This window comes from Ixodes scapularis, unplaced genomic scaffold (genome assembly GCF_016920785.2).
Source record: "Ixodes scapularis isolate PalLabHiFi unplaced genomic scaffold, ASM1692078v2 PGA_scaffold13__105_contigs__length_92229423, whole genome shotgun sequence".
Lineage (NCBI taxonomy): Eukaryota > Metazoa > Arthropoda > Arachnida > Ixodida > Ixodidae > Ixodes > Ixodes scapularis.
In genome coordinates this window covers 88,115,412-88,135,210 of record NW_024609839.1, presented here as the reverse complement: position 1 = coordinate 88,135,210, position 19,799 = coordinate 88,115,412, and the positions used below count along the sequence as shown (strand labels likewise).

General features: G+C 44.7%; 1 protein-coding gene across 1 annotated transcript in view; it reads right to left on the bottom strand.

Annotated features, from left to right (window-relative positions):
* LOC8052384 overlaps nt 1-15,020 on the bottom strand; it is a 32,348-nt gene extending 17,328 nt beyond the window's left edge. The window contains exon 1 of the mRNA XM_040211332.3: nt 14,828-15,020. Within this exon, the coding sequence (XP_040067266.2) occupies nt 14,828-15,020 (193 nt within the window). The remainder of the gene's footprint in view (nt 1-14,827) is intronic.
* Nucleotides 15,021-19,799: the final 4,779 nt, after the last annotated feature.

Here is a 19,799-nt window from a genome sequence, read left to right as displayed (position 1 = left end):
AAATGTTTTTCATATTCCAATTTTCGCACTTAATGAAGGATCGATTTACGAAAGGTCGGAGACGCCGGTGCACCACCGGAACTCGCCCTCGCTTTCCGGTCCGGAGGTGACGTGGTCCGGTGACGCTGACAGAGTTCCAAGGACGCGGCATTCCGTCTCCCCCTTTTCTCGGACGCGACCGAAGCGCCGAATCGATGTGTTACGAAATGTGTCCTATTTCGGGCGGGACGGCATCGATGTGGCCGATTAGGCACCGACGTACCGGTCGCCCTTTCTATGAACGGTCGGCATTAGGCACGGTCCCGGCTTACGCGTCGTCCAGTGCGGAGCCTCTGGTTCTTTTTTTAGACCGTTTCAACGGAGAGCCAGTCTGGCCGCTGCCATTTTCAGCGTCCGTGCGTGTGGCGCCTTATTTGCTCGCTTTTTGGAGCGCACAGCACGCGCGCGCTGGACTGTTTAATGAAAAACATTTGGATTGAGCGAGTTGGTTAATGATTTCGATGGTATTCGCTTTCAATGATATCATGAACCAACTATATCAATTCGCGCCCGTCCGTGTCGTTTGTGGCTTCTTCGTACCTGTCTTTCAAGCGCTTTCTAATACCATTAGACCGCTGAGATTGCACGGGACCATCATTTCCTTTGCCAAGAGGACCATAGCCTGTATTTGGCAAAGCGAGCTTGCCTTATTGCAAGTTTCCCGTGTAGCACTATCGAAAGCGCACCTGCGCTTTTGATAGAGCTACAGGAACACTTTGGAAGAGAGAACTTCGCTGAGAGGGTGAGAGCGCGCCTCTTTTTGAAGCCTCCAGCACGTGCTCCTCGCCTTCCGCCGTGCTTTGGCTGCGGGTGCAGGTTGGAGGCTCAGAAGATGCCGAAGCATTATTAAAGCTAGGAAGCTCGCTCTGGGCGTGGAACAACCGAAAGACGGTTCTAATCATTGTGCAGTCACTGACAAAATGAGGGCGGCAGGGCGTCTCCTTTGGAGCGCACCTGCGCTGCAAAATGTACGTGCGCTACGAGATGACTAGCTAATAAAGAGTTCTATAATAGGGAGCCCCGACGTTAGCGAGTCCCTAAGGAATAGGGGCTCACCACTGCGCATGCGCCGAACCAAAACCGCGTTTTAGGTTAGCGTTAGCCCCTAGAATTCAGGGCGTCGACTAGCATGTCGGCGCCCTAATTCCCAGCTAGCGTAGCTCGCTTCAGAACAGGTACTCCATGATCGTCGCGCATTATCAGGAACATTCACCCGTTATGTAAAGTGCAGCAGGCTTTCGCTTTGTATTAAATGACAAAATATAAGCGGCGAGATTTTTTTTTTTTTAGGTAATGTAGGTGGGAAGCGCATTCCTTTTATTTCAACGTAACGATTAACGTATTTCTCGCCCTGCAGCCCTCTAACGTCGAAAGCTGTATCGTCTGTTTCGTCCTTTTGTGTGTTTCTTTCGTTTTAAGTCAATTTAGATCACCAGCACGCTCTTTAAGTATTTCGTTACTTTTTTTTCTTCTGTTACGGCTCACAACACTGATGATTTAAACGTTGTGGTTAAATCGAATTCGATGAGCTAACTCGGTTCATGTAAACAACCGGTAACTACATTTAGATTGGTGATAATAATAACAATTACCATAATAAGAATATCCAGAAAAACAACAACATTCAAGACACTATGTGAGATAAAAAAAATGCAATCACAACCTGGAAAATATGGGTGCTGTTGTAGGCTGATATCGTTCCGAAATAATCCCGCGTTCCTGAGGTGTCCGACGAGCCATTTTACGTGTGGAGCCTGGCATAAAATCAACGCGCCGCCCAGCCAATGCTCCCAAGATAGGCTTATCTAAACAAAACCGTTGGTGCGAGAGCTTTTTTCTTCCGTTCTTTTCTTCCGACACGCACCGCCGCCACTCGTCGCTCTCTTTGTGTTGCTTCACAATCCATGTGTGGAAAGCATTACTCTGTTTTAAGTCACGTTGAACCGCAGCAGACGCTACGAGCCATCGGAGTCCATTCAATGCCGTACGAATGTCACGTGACTTTCGGTCGCGAAGTCACGTGGTATACGTTCAGAGCCTGGATTACTGCTGCGGTCCATCGCAAGAGCTGCGCGAGCTCGTTTACGCCGTGTCCTTCGTGAGAGACGGGCGCTGCAGCCCCATAAACACCCGAGAGCCCATCACGGCGCGCTTGATGGCCCGTGCTGGGTTTAGCTGGTTTAGGACGACTCGGAAAATTGGTCCGCGTACGAGAGGAAGGACGCATTTGTTGGGGTGGCAGTTTTCGCTATCTCGCGTTGCAGCCGGGACAAGTTGGTGGAGGGGCGTCGGAGCCTTTGGGCTGGGACGTTGGTGCACACGGGATAGTGGCGGTGCCTTTTCTTGTATTATAGTTTACGCGAATAGGATAGTAGCGTATCAAAGGAAAAGGCGTACCGGGCTGTCCCGTGTAAGCGTCTTTATTTGCGAACCAAGGGCATCGAATCGAATCCAGTCAGGTTCGCAAGGGGGTTGTTTAAGATTTTCGAGCCGAATCGGGATCTCTATGTAAACTCAGGTCAATCGAATTCAGTGCTCGCACGAGAAATTGCGGAGTTGTTACATTCCACTCAGGGGAGGGGGATGCTGAACGATTATTATGGCGGCAACAAATTCAGCAACGCCCCGTGTCGTTTTCAGATCCAGCGAAAGCTACTGAAAAGTAATACAGAGAACAAACATGGCAGCACTGACGGCCAACTTCGCTGTTTCGAAGCGCCACGAAGAGTATAAAAATTCGAAAACTCGCAACTTTCGGCACTTTGGCAAAGTGGAAGCGATTAACAGGACTTGAGGGTAGGCTTTGTGATCATTCGACACAGGGTGACGCTATCTGATCGATGCGATTTCACGTAAATGCTGTGGTTAAAGTGGATTCGATGCACTACGGTTTCATCCAAGCAGACGCAGCCCATACAAACAGATAGATATAAGCGATTCATCATCTTTTTTGAGTCACCTGCTTGCCAGTCTGCTCTCTAAGAAGCTCCTCTTTGTGTACAGTCCTGCTGCCATGCACTAGAAAATCCGATTTGACTTAACGATAGCAGTCGCGCGCGGAGTTCTTTACGCTGCTATGTCCATCTGAAGATGCAACTCTACGAGGCTTTAAACAGGTCCGAACTCGAGTGTATACGATCACTTTTCGGGTCCTTGGCATGCCACATTATCAAAAATTCTCTGGGATTATTCTCCTTATGCTGTTTTTTTTTAAATAACTAAGTTCCCCCGACCTTGTGTAACATATTGAGTACCCTCGTCTATATCGTTTACATAAAACTGATTAGTTTAAACCGGGTTTTAAAGTTGTTATTTCCTCTTGCCTCATATTTTATTGAGCCTGACCTTAACCGTGTGACTCATGGAACATGGAGCTTAATACTAACAGATGTAAGGTAATGAGGATTTATCGAGCTCATAGGAATGTTTTATGTTACTACCTAAACCACGCTTCTTTACAGAAAGTATAAAACTACAAATACTGGAGCGCTCATATTTCGTCTGATTTGTGTTGGGGAAATTCATATTCAATACGTGACAAGGAATGCCCGTCGTATGCTAGGATTCATGAAACGGAACTTTGCGTCCATCCCTACATTCCTAAAACTACTTCACTAGAAGACCCTCATTCGCTCCAAACTGGAATACGCATCTCTTCAATTTAGGACCCCGGTACTGACATATTTACATCTGCAGTTTTAGGCAACTAAAAATATATCTGTTCGCTTTATACTTATTGGCTGTCATCGCACTGGCACCTTAACATCTCTGGAATCTAGATTGAAGCCCACTAACCTTGCATCACGTAGATAACTTTCTCGTCTGTGTTTGTTTCACGAGAGCTATCATATATTCATAATCTTCCATTACCTGCACAACTACTAATATCTCCATCCTAAATACCATCGCATCTCGATCACAAATATAAGATAGGCATACCGTTGTGTACAACTACAACTTTTCGCTGTTTATTCCTACCCCGAACCACGCTTTCATGGAACCACCTTGCAGCGTCTGTGGTTACTTTATCGGACGGCGCCGCCTTTAAAACTGCCTTAACAATGTCACTATGTCAGTATTTTATTAACGGCTTATTATTTGCATTCTTAGAATTGAGTGGTGTTTTTTTTTTTTTATTTCTGCCCGAAATACATGCAACCCCCTCCCCTCTGCAATGTAGTGAGTAAATAAATAAACATACGTGTCATCTCGCAGCGGTTACGAGCTTAAGGTTCTAATGCCGGCGTATCGTACCAACGTCTATTTTGACCCATTCGCACCTCAAACTTGAAACGAATTTCGTGCGATTGACTACGTCTGCAGATTTGTATTGCAACTCTTCTCTTTGTGCACCTTTGCGAGTACAATTTTTGCGCATTTCTGTCTTGCTGCTGGTGTATGTAGATCGTCTGATAGCCAATCCTAGCCAAATGGTGCCCATGGTTGCCGGACTGGTGCCCCAACAAAGCGTTTTCCACCCAGGATGACCGGACTATAGCTTTTCAAGCGTGACTGTTTGTACACCTGTTCAACACCTTGGGGTCTCGAGAGTACTGAATGAAGCAATTGTTTTCATTATTATAACTAATCAGACAGGCGATTGATGTCTCGCATCATTAACATTGCGGTAACGGTTGCAAACGGGGTGAACGCCTCTCGTCCATTGCGACAGCCTATTATACTAAGACCGCACTTGCGCGTTATCGTCAACCCTTCTCCTTGGCTAAGAAGGTTCAAGAAAGGCCAGTAGTTGGTTTCTCGAGTGCACCGCGGGGCAGTGCGGATTCAGGAGCTTTCGAGAGGTTGGGGAGTTGCACATTCCGCACTTTCGCATTTGGGACGTGAAGCTTTCCCAACGAGTCATTTATTTATTTTACGTTGACGGCCGTTATTATATGGTGCATGGAACTCGTCTCCGACCGGCGTGTTTACCGCATCCTAATAAAGTGGTCCCTCGATATACACCTGATGATGGCATAGAAGTGTCACGCTGTTTCCGGTCGCGATCCCGGCGGTGTCACGGCAGAACTCGGGAGTGTTGGATGGTCGCAGGTGCCTGTTTTGCCGCAGGTCGCTCTTGAGCTAGACCCAACGTTATTAGAATACTTAGTTGGGAAACTGCCATAGGAGCCTGCTTTGAAGAAGTGGCTCGGATCCGTGCTGGAAAACCGAACTAATGGCGATTGTAACGCCGCCATTCTTTCCCGCAGCGACTACTCCGCAAACCGCACGGCTGCACGTATTGGTTAAGGATGAGTCGCGCAGGGGCCGGTGGCGCCATCGCGCACGGCCATCTCGCATTAGCCATATAAAGCAACTTTCATATTTTTGCGCGCCGCGGAAAGGGTGGCGCTGTTATCGTATTTAGATCGGCCTCGGTGGACGCCAGCGGTCCAGGTTTCGAGGGTGAGTTTCCGAACTGAGTGTTGTAGTAACATTGGCGAAAGCGTCGGCAGACAGGAGTTGGAAAGCCACGACGACATCGACACTCGCATTTGCTCGTACTTCTTACGGGGACTTCTAGCAGCCCAACCGCGCCCGGATCGCGACATCCGACAACATGACACACCGGGCTTTTGTGAAGAAATTGTGTTGCCACTTTGAAAACCTCTTCGGATCCCCGTGTGTGTCCCAGACTCCCAGACAGGGTTTGTGATGGCACGGGACGTCACGATGTCATGTGGCGTCATGGTATCATCTGACGTCATCTTGCCACGTGATATCACGGCGTTAAGCGACACGAGATCACCTGACCACGTCACGCGACGCCGTGACGTTTAGCGGGAAAAGTTATCCGATCTATTTACGGGGAACGTGCCCGTCCGCACAGCAGTCTCGGTACGCGTTACCCAAGAAAAAGTAATCGATCACAATTACAATTACTCTCGCTCAGAAATGCATTCAGTTAGATTAATTGATTACCGGGGAAGAAAGGTAATTGGGTTACTTAAGATAGTAACCCATACCTTTCCGCGATTGCTTCAGATTTTCAGAACGACAGATTTTCTGCCGGTGTCTATTGTACTGTCCATTATTGGATTAGGATCGCCGAAATATAAACTACTTATTGTCATAATTCACCGATTCTGGTAAACCATTTTTCTGTCGAAGGCTTAGTCCGAGGATTCCTTGTAAGGGAACTCGTAGAAACAAAAGGCGCCATTAATAGGGGGAAGGAAACATTCTAACGGTTACAAGTAATTCTAGTACTTCCAGCATTCTAATTACTCTCGCGATTATTTCGTAAGAAATGTAATCAAATGATTACGCAATACCCCCAAAAGCAATCGATTGTACAAGTAATTTGATTGCTTGGAATGAGCATCTTACGAGTACCACACAATCGTACTGCACTGCAGTGTGAATGTGTGTATAGTCTGTCTGCAGCCAAACTGTGCAGTTGCTCGGTTGTTGTCGCAGTTCCTTCGCAAAATACAACAACAAACCGGATATGTTTTTTTACGTGAACGTTATTTTATTACATTTAGTCCCTGGAGAGGCGCTACTGCTGCGTTTGGGAAGATTCAATTTGAAAGCGGCGTTTCCGCTGGTGTCCCTAATGGACCGTTGTATACTGGCGAGCGGCTGCTATACTGCGTCCACGCCTAAGCTGACAGTGAGGGGAAAGCAGTGTGCTGGTTGGACCAGTCACTCACTCGCCTATCTTTCGCCACGTGATCACGCTCTCGCTCGTACCGGCGCAAAAAGGGGCGGCTTCTGGCGGTCACAGGAAGGCGGTCGATTGGTCCGGCGAGGACAACGAGCACCGCGCTGTCGGCTTGCGTTTGATCAGAGTATATGCAATTACGGGACACTGACCCCACTTTTGCGAGGGGGAGAACTCACACTGCCTCGGCGGCGCGGCGGGAGACGCGCTACTTGCTTTATTTCTGAGGTGTACGACTAAAAACAATATATTTAAGCCGCTAAAAAGGGGAAACCGTTGAGGAGATTGAGGGTCAAAGATAGTCTTGGGTAAGTTACTTTTCAAAAAGTAAATCGTTACAGTTACAGTTACTTTCAGAAAAAATAGCAAAGCTACCGTTACAGTTACCGCAACAAAAGAGTAACTCGTTACAGTTACAGTTACTTTTAAAAAAAGTAACGACTTTATTTTTCAGTTACTTTTCTATGACACACAAAAAAAGGAAAAACTAGAAAACGCCCCTCACCAAGTTTTATCGCATAAAATTAAAAAGTACGCTTTTTACTTGATATTGCAACTTAGCAGAAGTTGCTTCTCGAAATTAGTGTTTGAAAATTTCCACGCCGGAGCAAATCAAAATACGAAACATGCGCAGTGCCCTCCGCTTGTATTGTTGTTTCACGGTTGATTCACCTAAATAAAAAGCGTTTTCACAAAAAAACAAAACAAAAAAACACAACATGGATACTGTTTCAAGACAGTAAGATATAAGTGTTCAGTCACAAAGTACAAGCGCGTGCGTAAAGATAACTAGATTTTTTTTTTCATGAAATCTACTCGTGGCTATATTTGGGTCATGACTCGTGAGAAAGAACGTATTCAGAAGTTTGTGCAAGGCCAACTTGACACTCGAAATGTCGGAATAGACGATTTGAAAAGTGCAAGGAATATCTAAATTGTACTCGTTCAGCGATATATTATTCATAAAACACTGGAAAGTAACGACAAAAGTAACGTCGTTACTTCCATCGTTTCCTCAGAAAAAAGTAATAGAACTACAGTTACAAGTTACATTTTAAAGAAGTAATTCGTTACAGTTACAAGTTACCAAAAAAGTAACGAAATTACAGTAACGCGTTACCACCCAAGACTGGTCAAAGAGTGGGTTTTCCTAGAGTCAGTGAACCTCTCAGGGTACCGAAACGTTCAACCTTTGGTCCAGAACCGCACCGCGACGCCGCAGTCCAGGGCTCATAATGAATATTAAAAACTCTCGCTAGATGGAGCTGGCCGTCGTCCAATTAAACGGGTTCAGCTGTATTCATCTATCTGTCCCTGTACGCCCTGTACTTTCAGTGGCAGAGCCCGCTTGCCTGAGACACCGGGGACAACTCTACCGCATACTTGAGGTGATAGCGACCTTTGTACCGCGTTTAACGAGCTCGAAATTGTAACGACCGCTGCACGACTAATTACTTGATTGAATTAGTGCGTTTCGATTGTTTTCGCATCGAACCGCATTTTTCAGCAAGCTCGAGTAATAAACGTGGCCAGAAATCCAATCAGTTCCAAGATGAATCTGCGGACTTAGGAAACTAAAACTCGGCATATTTCTTCGGAAAGTGAGCTCCGACTTGTTTGCCGATGGATGCTAAACTAATCTGCGAAAATGCGACTCCAGTAGCGCCCGTTCATTCGCAGCGTCCGCAGCGAATGACGGACGACGAGGTTTCTTTCTGCACCGCGGACACTACGAATGCAGTGTTGTGATTGCTCGCCATTTGGGCCAAACTGCGCCAAAGCGTTTACCCTGCCTATATCCGGCTACATTTTGCTAAAAGGTGAAGAATTTGCGCCAGCGTTGCGGCAAAACTTATTTTCACCTTATGAATAGTGAAAATATAATAAATAAAGCCCCGTCGCCCATTTTCCGAAAGTTTTGATTATCCTCTGAAGTAACATGAATATATTCGACTTGATGCCTATATCAAGCCTTGACAGTACTCAGAAGTTTCGTAATCTTTCTCATGCTCGTCTGTTCCGGTTGGGTATCTATAGCATCCTTGAGTCCACTTGGAACTGCGGAGTGGCGTAAAGCAGTGAAGCGACATCCACGTAGAATCCATGGTTTGCTTCGCCACAGCGCACCCGCGTGCTAAAGGAAAAGCACTCCTCCAGAGCTGGACGTTACACACGGTTTTGCTAGTATATATGACAAACTACGGTACTCTGCTACGGTATATTTTGAACATTCCAGATTCATTAAGGATATACTAGAGTATTGCGAAAGAACGTTTACAGACTGTTTTATATATATTTTTTAATGTCGACTTAACTTAGTTAACACCTTTATATAGGTTTTAACCGTTCGATAGTACAGTGACTACAGTAAATTAAAACATAATTAGCTGTAGCAGTAACTGCATGCTTTGAAATAACCTGAACGAGTTCCGTGGGGTATTTTTTTTATTTTTAAGAAAACATATTTATGGTTCACAATCTAATTTTTTTTTATTGAGGTTTATTGATGTTCATAATCATTGTTATTAATGTTCACAATCAAATGACGAAAGTTTTGCTTTATATTTAATTTAAGAACTGCAGTTTTATTAGAACCTTTAGAACTTAAAACAAAATAAAACATCGATTTGGGTGCATGAAATTATTATATTCTAACATTATTTCAGCGGAATATACTATTTGGTTTAAGTTTGATTCCGTACCTAAAACTAATTATGCATAGTTCATACAGCTCGTCATCAATCAGCATCTTGTTACCATGCCTTGTGCTTCTACACGCGGTTAAACTGCCAGCCAAGGAATGAAACGCGCATAGTTGTTGCAGAGAAGCAGGCACAAAGTAGACGTAACTAAGGTCTGGAAATTACATTTGTTCTTATGTTCTAAAAAAGTACTTTTTGCTGATCCAAAATGGACTTTTGGCTGCTCCGAAAGGTGCTCCAAAATGATCCAGACCCATCACGTCACTTCGAATGACCAAGCATGTTTTTGATTCGAGCCACCTTTGTCAAAATTTGAGAACTAACAACCTTTTTGCCACTTTGAAAATGGCATGAAAGGTAACATAAAAAGCAAATGCAGAAAACAAAACAAAAAACGTTTAGGTGAAAATGTAAAGAAATTCGCAATGCTGAGAGCGACATCCACATTTCAATCAATGTCATTTTCATCTTACGAAAAAAAGAAAGGAAACAGCCGGCATGTGTCTTTCTCCGTTTGTTTCTGCCTACGTTTAGGACGGCAAGGAAGGGGGAAACTAGGAAGGTAGGAAAGGCGGGTGAGGGGAATGGATGAATCCAAGGGAGGTGGGAGCGAATGTAGAGGAATGTCTGGAAGGCGGCAGGGAAAGTGAAATAATGTAGGGAAGGTGGAAGGGGAGTGGGATGAATGCAGGGAGACTCGGAGGGAAGGTAAGATAAATTGGGGACGTGGCAGGGATGAATGGTTTGAACGGGGCCAGGAGATGATAGAGAGCGCAAGGGCGATTTCCTTGCTCTCACCCTCTTTGGCTGGGCCGCACGCGCGCGTCTTTTGCGGGGGCCTGAGTGCGACGTGTCTCGCGGGGGCGACGAAGATGGACGTCCCTCTTGGTCGGTAATAGTCGCCGACCGCGTAAGAAACGCGCGGCTTATTTTGTTCGCGTTTTGGGATTTGTTCGCCGGTGGGCTCTTATCGCCGGATGCCTCGATACCTTTGCCTGAGAAGCGATAATAAGGGCAACATCCGAGAGTCGCCTTTTTTGCGGTTCGATGTTTGGGCGATAGTTTAGACGAACCTATGCGGAGCGAAAGTTGGTCTGCTTCATGCGCAGGGGTTGCGATGATGTCAGAACGCCGAGCTCTTATTGGCTGATAGAAAAAAAAACAAAAACAGTGGGTAGACCCAACACCACCTAGAATAAACAAAGCCTCCGCATCGCCTCCTCTCCCTTCATGAAACGTCATCGGAGTCGGATCGCGCTAACTCGGCTATTGGGTCCGAGTCCGACCTTGGACGCGCTGATTGGACACGAGCCCCGGCCGAACACTGACGCAGCACTCGTGACCAATCTCAAGCCTAGATCGATCTGACTGTGATGACGGTGCGGAGGCCTTCTGCTTATCTAGGTGGTGTTGGTAGGCCTCGAGGTATCTAGCATCGAGGGCTATACCCACTATCTTTTCAATCGAGGCCAATCGGAGCTTGGTGTGGTTCTGAAGTCACATCACATCAGACAGTCACTCCGCTTCATGAGAGGCTGCGTCAATAATTTTACCATCGCTTGCCGCGTCCTATCAGTAAGCATGTTGTATCTAAGCCGGGTACAGGGTGTAAGATAGACAGGTGGTGAAACGAGAGCCCAATGAGCGACCGCATTGTGTCTCCCTCGGTTTTCTCTTTTTCTGTGGCGCCATCTATGTTGAGCACCGCGAACTCTCACTCCAGGTGGGCGAACGCTGGCGACCGGTTAAACTGATGGAGAAGGTTTCTCGTGGATTTTCAATGGAGGACTGTCGTGCTCTCAGTTTATTTTGCGCACTCTCCCATAGAGTTGCATGTAAATTCGATTCCAATTGTTTTCTTCTCGCCGCAGCGCCATCTGTCGCAAATCGGGGGTACCCGCAAGCCACCCGCAAGCAGACGAGTACACAATCGGGTCACGGCGCTGCGGTAGGTTTCTATGGGCCGTTTCCCCACCTGTCTATCTTACACCCTGGCCGGGTACTTGATTTCCGTAAACTTGCGGCCATCTTCCCACGTCCAAATGGGGAACTTAACGTAGCAGCGTTTTCTTACGTTCCGAGGTACGCTTCTGTCGAGACAGGACCGGCAAGTCGCCGCCACATCCGTGCTACGTACGATGCGTTTGCACCAGTGGAAGGAGTAGCTTGGCGAGCGGAATACAAAGCGCGGATGTGCCGGTAACGACGTCTCTCGACTTGAGCTATACTTAACCTTTGTAGCGTAAAAAAGCGGTGCTGCGAGATGTGAAGAGAAACAAATCATTCTCGGAATGACAGGCATCTCGTTTTTTTACTTGTTTTTGCGGCCAGCGCTTCCCATAGGCTGCGGTTGAGTTGCAGTGACTGGAGTGATCTTCGCGATGCGCGCTTCTTATGTCCCGCAATGCTGGCAGCAGTTGCTTCATTCAAAGAGCAGCGTGAGTTGCTGCCGATGAAAAGAGCCCTAATTGTGTGTCTGACTCAGTGCTCTTCGTTTGGAGCACTCCACGAAGGCCCCCCACCCCCACATACACACACAAATGAGAAACGCACACACATACATCAGCACGCACGCACGCACACGCATTTAGGAACGCACGTTTGCCTGTCCCTCCTCCGTCTAAACGAATTGTTAGAGTTTACTTTTTTGTTGTGTTTGTCGAAGTTTCATGATCCTCTTTGATACGGTTCTTTTCTTCTCGTGCTGTTTTCCTGTTTGCGTATGACTTCTTGTGCGGAAGTCTGGACGGTTAAGATACTTCGAGATTGAAAAGGTATTACCACCTTTTTTATGCGGAGTTATATGGGGTGAACCGTCAATAATCGCTGAGAGTTCAAGAAACATGGGACGGGGCTTAATATGTGAGCACGCTTGTAATTACACCGTGATCGTTTCTTCGGCGCGTCCGCTAACGCTTCAAAATAAACCATGCTCTGGGTCACTCCTGTTTGTTTCTTCGGATTTATTTAAGACAACTCCGCTTACGAGCATCATCCCGGTGACACGGCTAACAGTCAGATTAAACTCCCGACGGTGCCTCCCTTTAAGCGCTCATGTTTTACTCTGAAAGTCTCAACGTCCTTGTCGTTTTCCGAGGTCACAAACAGGGCTGGACTCGCTATTATGTTCACGATCTTTGCTTCTTAATTCCTTCTTTGGCGATCCTCTTTATACCGCAATCTCATCGGGGCGATAGAAACATGCTCGGTACTGACCACGCTATTCATCGGCTCCGGACGTTACGTGACAATGTGGACGTAATGGCGTGATAGACGTGCGGGCCATTTATACGTGTTTTTTTTAATTTTTATTTTAAAGGAAGCGTTGGCATGCAAACTTATAGCAGTCAAACATAAAAGCGCTTCTACTCCCTTGACGCAAGACAAGAATTCTACAGCTCTTCCGGTGAAATGTGATAAGCATATCTCTTGAGGCGCGTTCTTCTGTTCTCGCCCTCAATTTAATTTTTCGTATAAAAACAATAACAACAACAACCGAGCGCGTGCGTTTTTATATTTTGAGCATTCTACGGCGACTTAGCTCGAATAGCCCCACGTTTTGTTTTTCGAGAAGAGAGCGAAGAAGGAACGTGTCCGTGAGTGGAATACTCGCCAAGCGTCTCCAAAGAATGCCGATCCGGAACTCGCGTTTGAGGAAAAATTATGAAAGCGGTCTTGGTATGAGGGAAACGGCGTCCCATTTCTTTTGCGCCTTTTCTTTTTCCTACGAAGCGAAATTTGTATAGCACCCTGGAATGTCGTCTGAAAAAGCCGAATATTTCTGACAGTAAACCCTAGACATAAAAGTGTGAGTCGAGGAACGCACGATGGGGTACGGACTCTGCGGTCTTGAACGTCTCCGGGCGCAGCTTTCTGTTTATGTGAAAGGTATACTGGGTTCTAGCGTACGTGTTTTTGTTTGTTTATGTGCATTTTTGTGCGCCGGTGCTTTTGGTGTAGCGTGAATACGGTTTTGTAGTGCGACTACCGCGGAGTTTTTGTTCGCTTGTGTGCGTGTTACCGGGTATGTGTATGCTTGCGTGGGAGTGTTTCTGTGGGTTAGGGGGAGCATGTACGCGTTTTAGCCATTCCTTTTCTTTTTTTTTTAGGTTTGGGTGTTGGCGTGTGACTTTTGAATGCAAATGTAAAATGGAGAATGTTCGATATTGAATAGGGTTTTTGTTTCGAGTAAGTCAGCGTGACGCATCAACGAGACCGCCGGACTAGACGCCATGAAGTTTATTTACTCAATCGATTTACTTGACGCCGGTCATTTTATTTTATTTTATTTTTTTGAGTTTTGATTGATAGACATATCGACTCTGAAACCGCAATTCTCGTCGGTAATATTGCAACACTGGCACGCAAAGCTTCATCTCTTGTCGACTTGTTATTGGGCCGATGTTAATTTACTGGATGAAATCTAGAAGCTATACAAGGAGCTAAGAAAGCATCGCCCGTGCCTCTCGCAGTACGTCAAGATCAAAATGTTGCCACGAAAACGATAAATCTGGATGATAATTAGAATAATATTAGATTGTCTGTGTTAAAAAACAAGGACCGTGGCTAAATGTTTTCTAATTTTGTTCCGGTAGTCTAGATTTAGTTTAAAAATGTGCACCAGGTAAGTGTATTTTTTTTAAGTTACACAAACCGGCAGATGTTTTTTACCTTTGCTTTATTTAAATAAAAAAGATAAAAAAAATGCGAATAGTTAATTCTTCAAGAATGCGTAACGTTGGGCTTGTTCGTACATCTCTCGGTCCCTAAATCTCGTGCACAAATTTGTGCGAAGCACGAAAAGACAAGTCTAATAATTGAAAATACTGAGCGAAGATAAATGAGCGGACATATGAAATTCCTGCGTTCAATTCCTCGATTTGTTTGTTTGTGTTTCGTGCTGTTTTGATGTAGGTAATTTTTAATTGTGCTTACCTTAGGGAGAAAAAAGAAAAGCTCTGACCCTCGATAATAAAAGCACAAGGCATGCCTTAAGCCCGGACAGTAAGGACACGACGTGGATATTCACGCTCCGTTGTCCCTCCTGTTCCCCAAGTGGAGCTCTTTGCTACGTTTATACTACGTTTGCTTATAGATGAATGCCAGCCTCGGAAACCTTGTGTCCATGGCATGTATCCTCGATGACGTCAACGTGTCGCATGACGCCATGTCGTCACGTGACATTATGATGTCGCGTCAAACTACGACGCCTCGTGACTTCATGAGGTCATGTGACACTGTGGCGACTTCATACATTCACAAAACCCTCGCACTGTGTCCTTCGGTGGTCTCCTATCGTGTCCAAAAGAAACGAGCGCGAAGAGGCCTTATAATTGTGCTACACGGATTGAGGGTATGCCTTTGCGAAATGTCAAAGCGACAGCCAAATTATTTCCCGGTTTTTCGTGCATTTCCTCACCGACGTCGGCGACGAGGCTTCCCAGCTCGAGGTCCTGCAGGAACTGGTGCACCCTGGGCCAGAGCCGGGGCCTGACGAGCCTCGGGGCGAGGGTGTCGTACACGTCGTGCACGTAGGCCTTCTCGAGGGCGATGCAGCGGGCACGCCGCTCCTGGACCTCCTCCGAGACCTCGGGGTCCCGCCGAACACGCATGCCTCTCGTCCGTCCTCAGGGCATGACCCTCAGGGCATGGCCTCGGAGGGACGGCCGCGGCCCTAGCCTGAGAAAAAAGAGTTGAGGCTCGTTTACACGTCTGCGTTTGAGTGGCTACTGAGTGCGCCACAACCGCCCGTGACTAACTCGAGCTTTTGGTACATGAAATGTTTCTGCGAATGCTTAAAAAAAGAATTCCTACAATCAGGGTAGTCGAGAAAAGAAGAAACTGTTTTCGGGAAAAGACTGCCAGTAACGGCGGTCGTCAGGGATTGCAAAACAAGTTACTGATTACCGAATTAATTACCGAAGTTTTACTTATTGGCTTTTTATTTAGAGAAAAAAAAAAGCAGCAGAAAAACATGGTGTTCGAATTAAACATTTGCCGAGCGTCATCGAAGACCCCTAAATTAGTCAATCTTGACTGTAATTTAGCAGAAGGTCTATTAAACAACACGCTCGTCCTTTACGTAAGAAAATCAACCGCCGTTTCACATCGCTAAACGACTTCACGTCATCTGCAAACATAAGTCTTACAGACGACGCTAAATCATTTATATATATAAAAAAAAAAGAAACAACAAAGGTCCAAGGTTCGAGGCCTGAGGCACTCATGACATGGAAATGAAAAGACGAGTCAAAAAGCCAGATATCCTTACACAGTTCGGTCTTTTATAAAGGTAACTCCTAAGCCAGGTATTGTACTCAGGACTGAGGCCATAGTCCCTGAGTTTCAGCACTAAGAGCTCATGACTGACCTTATCAGAAGACTTGGACATATCGAGGTATGTTTAGTCTATTTGACCCCGACTCTAAACAACCGGCAAAGCAAGATAAAAAAAAAAATGTACACAACTTATTCTCAACGGATCTGCCTGTGACGAAACCGTGTTGTACAGGAGAATTTTTGATATATATAAAACCGATTGTACACCACCTTCTAAAACACCTATAAAAATGAATTAAGAAGAAATACTGGCCGATAACTGCTAACATCACAAGAATCACTTGACTTCAAAATCGGGACGACTACCGAATATTTTCATTTACCTGGAAAGCTACCCCCTTGTATCGACAAGTTGAACACTTTTTCAAGACCAGAAGCAAAGCATTCGCCACACCATTTTACAACGAATTTAGGAATATCATCTGAGCCTGCAAAAAGCTTACAATTCAGGTTTAGAACGGCTAAAAGAACTTCATGAACCGTAATATCAGCCGACTGAGCGTTGCAATTATCCCCCTGTGCTATTTGTAGATTTCACGGCTTTTTTTTAAAAACAAACCTCTTAAGCTTACAAAGAAACACTCTGCATACTATACTATAATGTTGCATCGTAAGGCTTCATAATGTTTAGAAACTTGGTTCAGTGTTTGACTTCAATCCTTTCGCTTCCATCACGTGTTCGCATATTATGAATATGCATTTGGTTCTAAAGAAAGGCACGAGACTTCGACGTGCTTCTAGATAAGTACATTTTCTTCCTCATTGCCAACCGTAAAAATATGTCTCCCGAACGTTTGGTCGATGGATGAGTGCCTCTCGAGAAAGTGTATTGCAACATAGCATTAGTCTTGACGTTGCAAAAAGTATGCGAACGAAAAGTCAATATGGCACCCGAAAACCGCTGAGAACGTTCGCTGGAATAGGTTATCGATCATGAATCAATGTTTTTATTTAAAGGCAATACACGCGATCGCAAATATCGTTTTGGTATCAGTAGGATGTGCATTATGACAGTGGTATTTTAAGAAATATTAAAATCCAATTGATGGCTGACACGGGCGGACGGTGCATAAACAGGTTTTTAAAGTTTTCCAGCGAAGCTGTCTGTCTCGTTGGTCAGGTTTTTTCGTGGCCGTCGACAGAACAATATTCGACGGAAAATTGTAACTCGAGCTTTATCACCCTTTGCGCGCTCCTTGGCTCTTATCATGTGGTTTTGGCACTTGTTTCAACGAGAAAACCGCAAAACAAGTGTCAAAGCCACGTGATAGATAAAAACGTAGCATTCCCCACATGCGTTTCTCGGTAAAGATTGGGGTTGCATAAGCTGCCGCGGCAACGGCAGCGTACGAAGTATTTCATATATAAAAAAAAGTTGTGGTACAGTGCATTTACTTTTCTTTCCTCAATCATATGGTATAGTTGTTTTTTGCTGAATACGCACATAAACTGCCGCTGGCGTCCCACGCGACTTCCGGTCGCACCGTCTTTGCAAGCCTGTTAAGCTTGCTTATGTGACCAGTGCTAGAAAGCATAAATGATACACGGACAACAAAGTTGGAGATTGAACGAGGGCCTTCGGCTGTTCAATATTACATCTTGAAGGAGGCAAGTTCATTTACAAGAACAGTCGAAACATTTGAACAGATCTCGCGCTCCTTCGTTCTTTTGGCGTTCACCTGACCAATTGGCGGTTAAACGTTTCATCTACGTTTCAAGCAGTGGCTTTAAGGCGGCCTTTGTTTATTCTTTCTATAAACCGGAAGTTCTATGGGATGTCAAGGACTGCAGCACCACCTGGTGGCGTTTGCCAAAAAAAGGGTCTATAGTGCAGTGGGCATCGTTGCAGGTGACAGCACAGCTTCGCTGTCCAACCACCTTCACAGCGTGGATTGGAGCTTTGAATTTTATTATACATTAATATTCTCATTATTCTTATTTTTTCTTATTCTTTTTTTATTGATACTGCCAGTTGTGAGGTCGCGGCAGGATTGGTGCATATTTTATACACCGGGAGATATATTAGGTACACTAAAAGCTTACAAGTTAATTTCCTAAAGATGTCAAGCTCAAACTCAAACTCTTTATTTCTCTCCTTTTGGAGAGGGGAGACAGAAAATAAAGCAACTCATTTGTTGCTTGACGAGCCTCTGCCTCCCCACAGACATGAAAAGAGGAGAGTATGTACATATACATGTTTTTCACAAGCTCACTTATAACACAAAAATAAACAAAATTATAGGGAGAAAAGGAATCGATTAAACCAAGTTTACAAATTCCAATGGCGCTCTCTTACAAACATGGAACGTCCATTTTTAGTACACATCAGCACAATTCGCAAAACAACTATTTATTATTATTATGATTAATATTAATCCGCCGCCGAATCATAAGATTTCTGTTTTTGTTTCATCGATGCAGCGCGCTGGCTTACCTTGTTTTGTTCAGTTGTTCTACGATGGCGATTGTCTATAAACAAAATGAAGGAAAAAACGTCTTGTGCTTTTTCAAGTGTCGAAACCAGAAAATTTTCAAACTACGAGAAATCAAAGCGAAGAAAAACACGGAAGCTATAAAAGATTGACAACTAAATCGCGGAAGTTCTTTTTTTTTTGCAGTCAATAAACATCTGTTAAATTTAAGGTTTGCGAAACCAATATCGATGGATTAACGTACAAAAAGAGAAGTGCAGAATACAACGAACAAAGGCAAAAAGAGGTCGAGCGTTATCCTACAACAGTGAAAACCCGGGAACTAGCAGGAAATAACAAGGAACTCAGAATGATCGATTGCTCGCAAGTGTAAGTACCAACCGAAAACCACCCGACCATGGAATGGCGAGAGGAGAGCTCGATAGGAGTGCTACATGCGATGCATCGTGATCCTGAACATAACCCTCAAATATTAGAGTAAAGGCAACGATACAGGCTACGCGGACGGAACATGCGCATTAATAATCTATTCAACCTCACCTCAGTATTTCGTACGGGCTTCTTGTGCCTCCCAACGCGCTTTTGTGTGATGGGAGATTTATAACTGTCATTAGTTTTATTTTTATTGCCGATAACCGTAACTTTAGCCGTGTTAAAAAAACAACTTAGAGACAAACAATCATAAACAAACAATGCGCGCGTAAATCTTTTCATGCGCCGTGTAGCGGTATTTGCGGTTCTTAGTAAAACGTAAACAACTTTTTTTTTTTTACTGTAAAAAAAAAATGAAGTAGGAATTTGATGGTTTTTTTAAATGTATCTGCGTTCCATATCTGCAAGGAAGGGCACAGTGGTCATTATTGCACGGAAGAAATTATACGTTACACTAAAAAAAAAGTGAAGCACTTAAGATATATGATTTCACGCTGACTTTACGTATTCACGCTATGTGTCGTTTATTTCTTGTAGGGTTAAACCTCTTTGACAAATGGAGACGAAGGCGATTAAGAACGAACGAGAGAGCATGAAATAAATTTTTAATGCATTCAATATTGCAAGCGAGAACGATGATTCCTACCCAAAGAAAACAGAATTCAAAGAATCTGAAGACTGAACGTTCGCGTGATATATAGCTAGTCTACGCTTAACGTTTCTTTTTCCTTATTGCCAACAAAACGAAGCTTTTTTTTTTTTTTTTTTTTTTAAACTGGGAATATAAACGTGAGCAAGTAGTTTTACCCACTTTTTTTTTAGGATAGTTGAATATTGTTGGTGTTGCGAAAGAAAGATGTCAACTTAGTTCTAGCTAGTTTTTTTTAGAAAACTCAGCATATTGCTGATTTGTTTGCTTACTGTAAAATGTATCACACATTTCTGAAATCGACTCTCCAACACAACAACTTCTTACGCAGACAGGTTTGCTTATACATCTACACACACAAAAAAAGGAGCTCTGCAGTTTTAGTACGCGGTCGCCAATATCTCAAAATCTGTTCACATCATACTAAAGCAACGAGGGTGCTTAAAAAAATTATAATCACTCCGGTGTTTGTAAAGCTCACGTTGACCGCACCATTTTTTTTAGAAATTTCCGTGCGCGGTCGCTGCCTCTACGGTCAC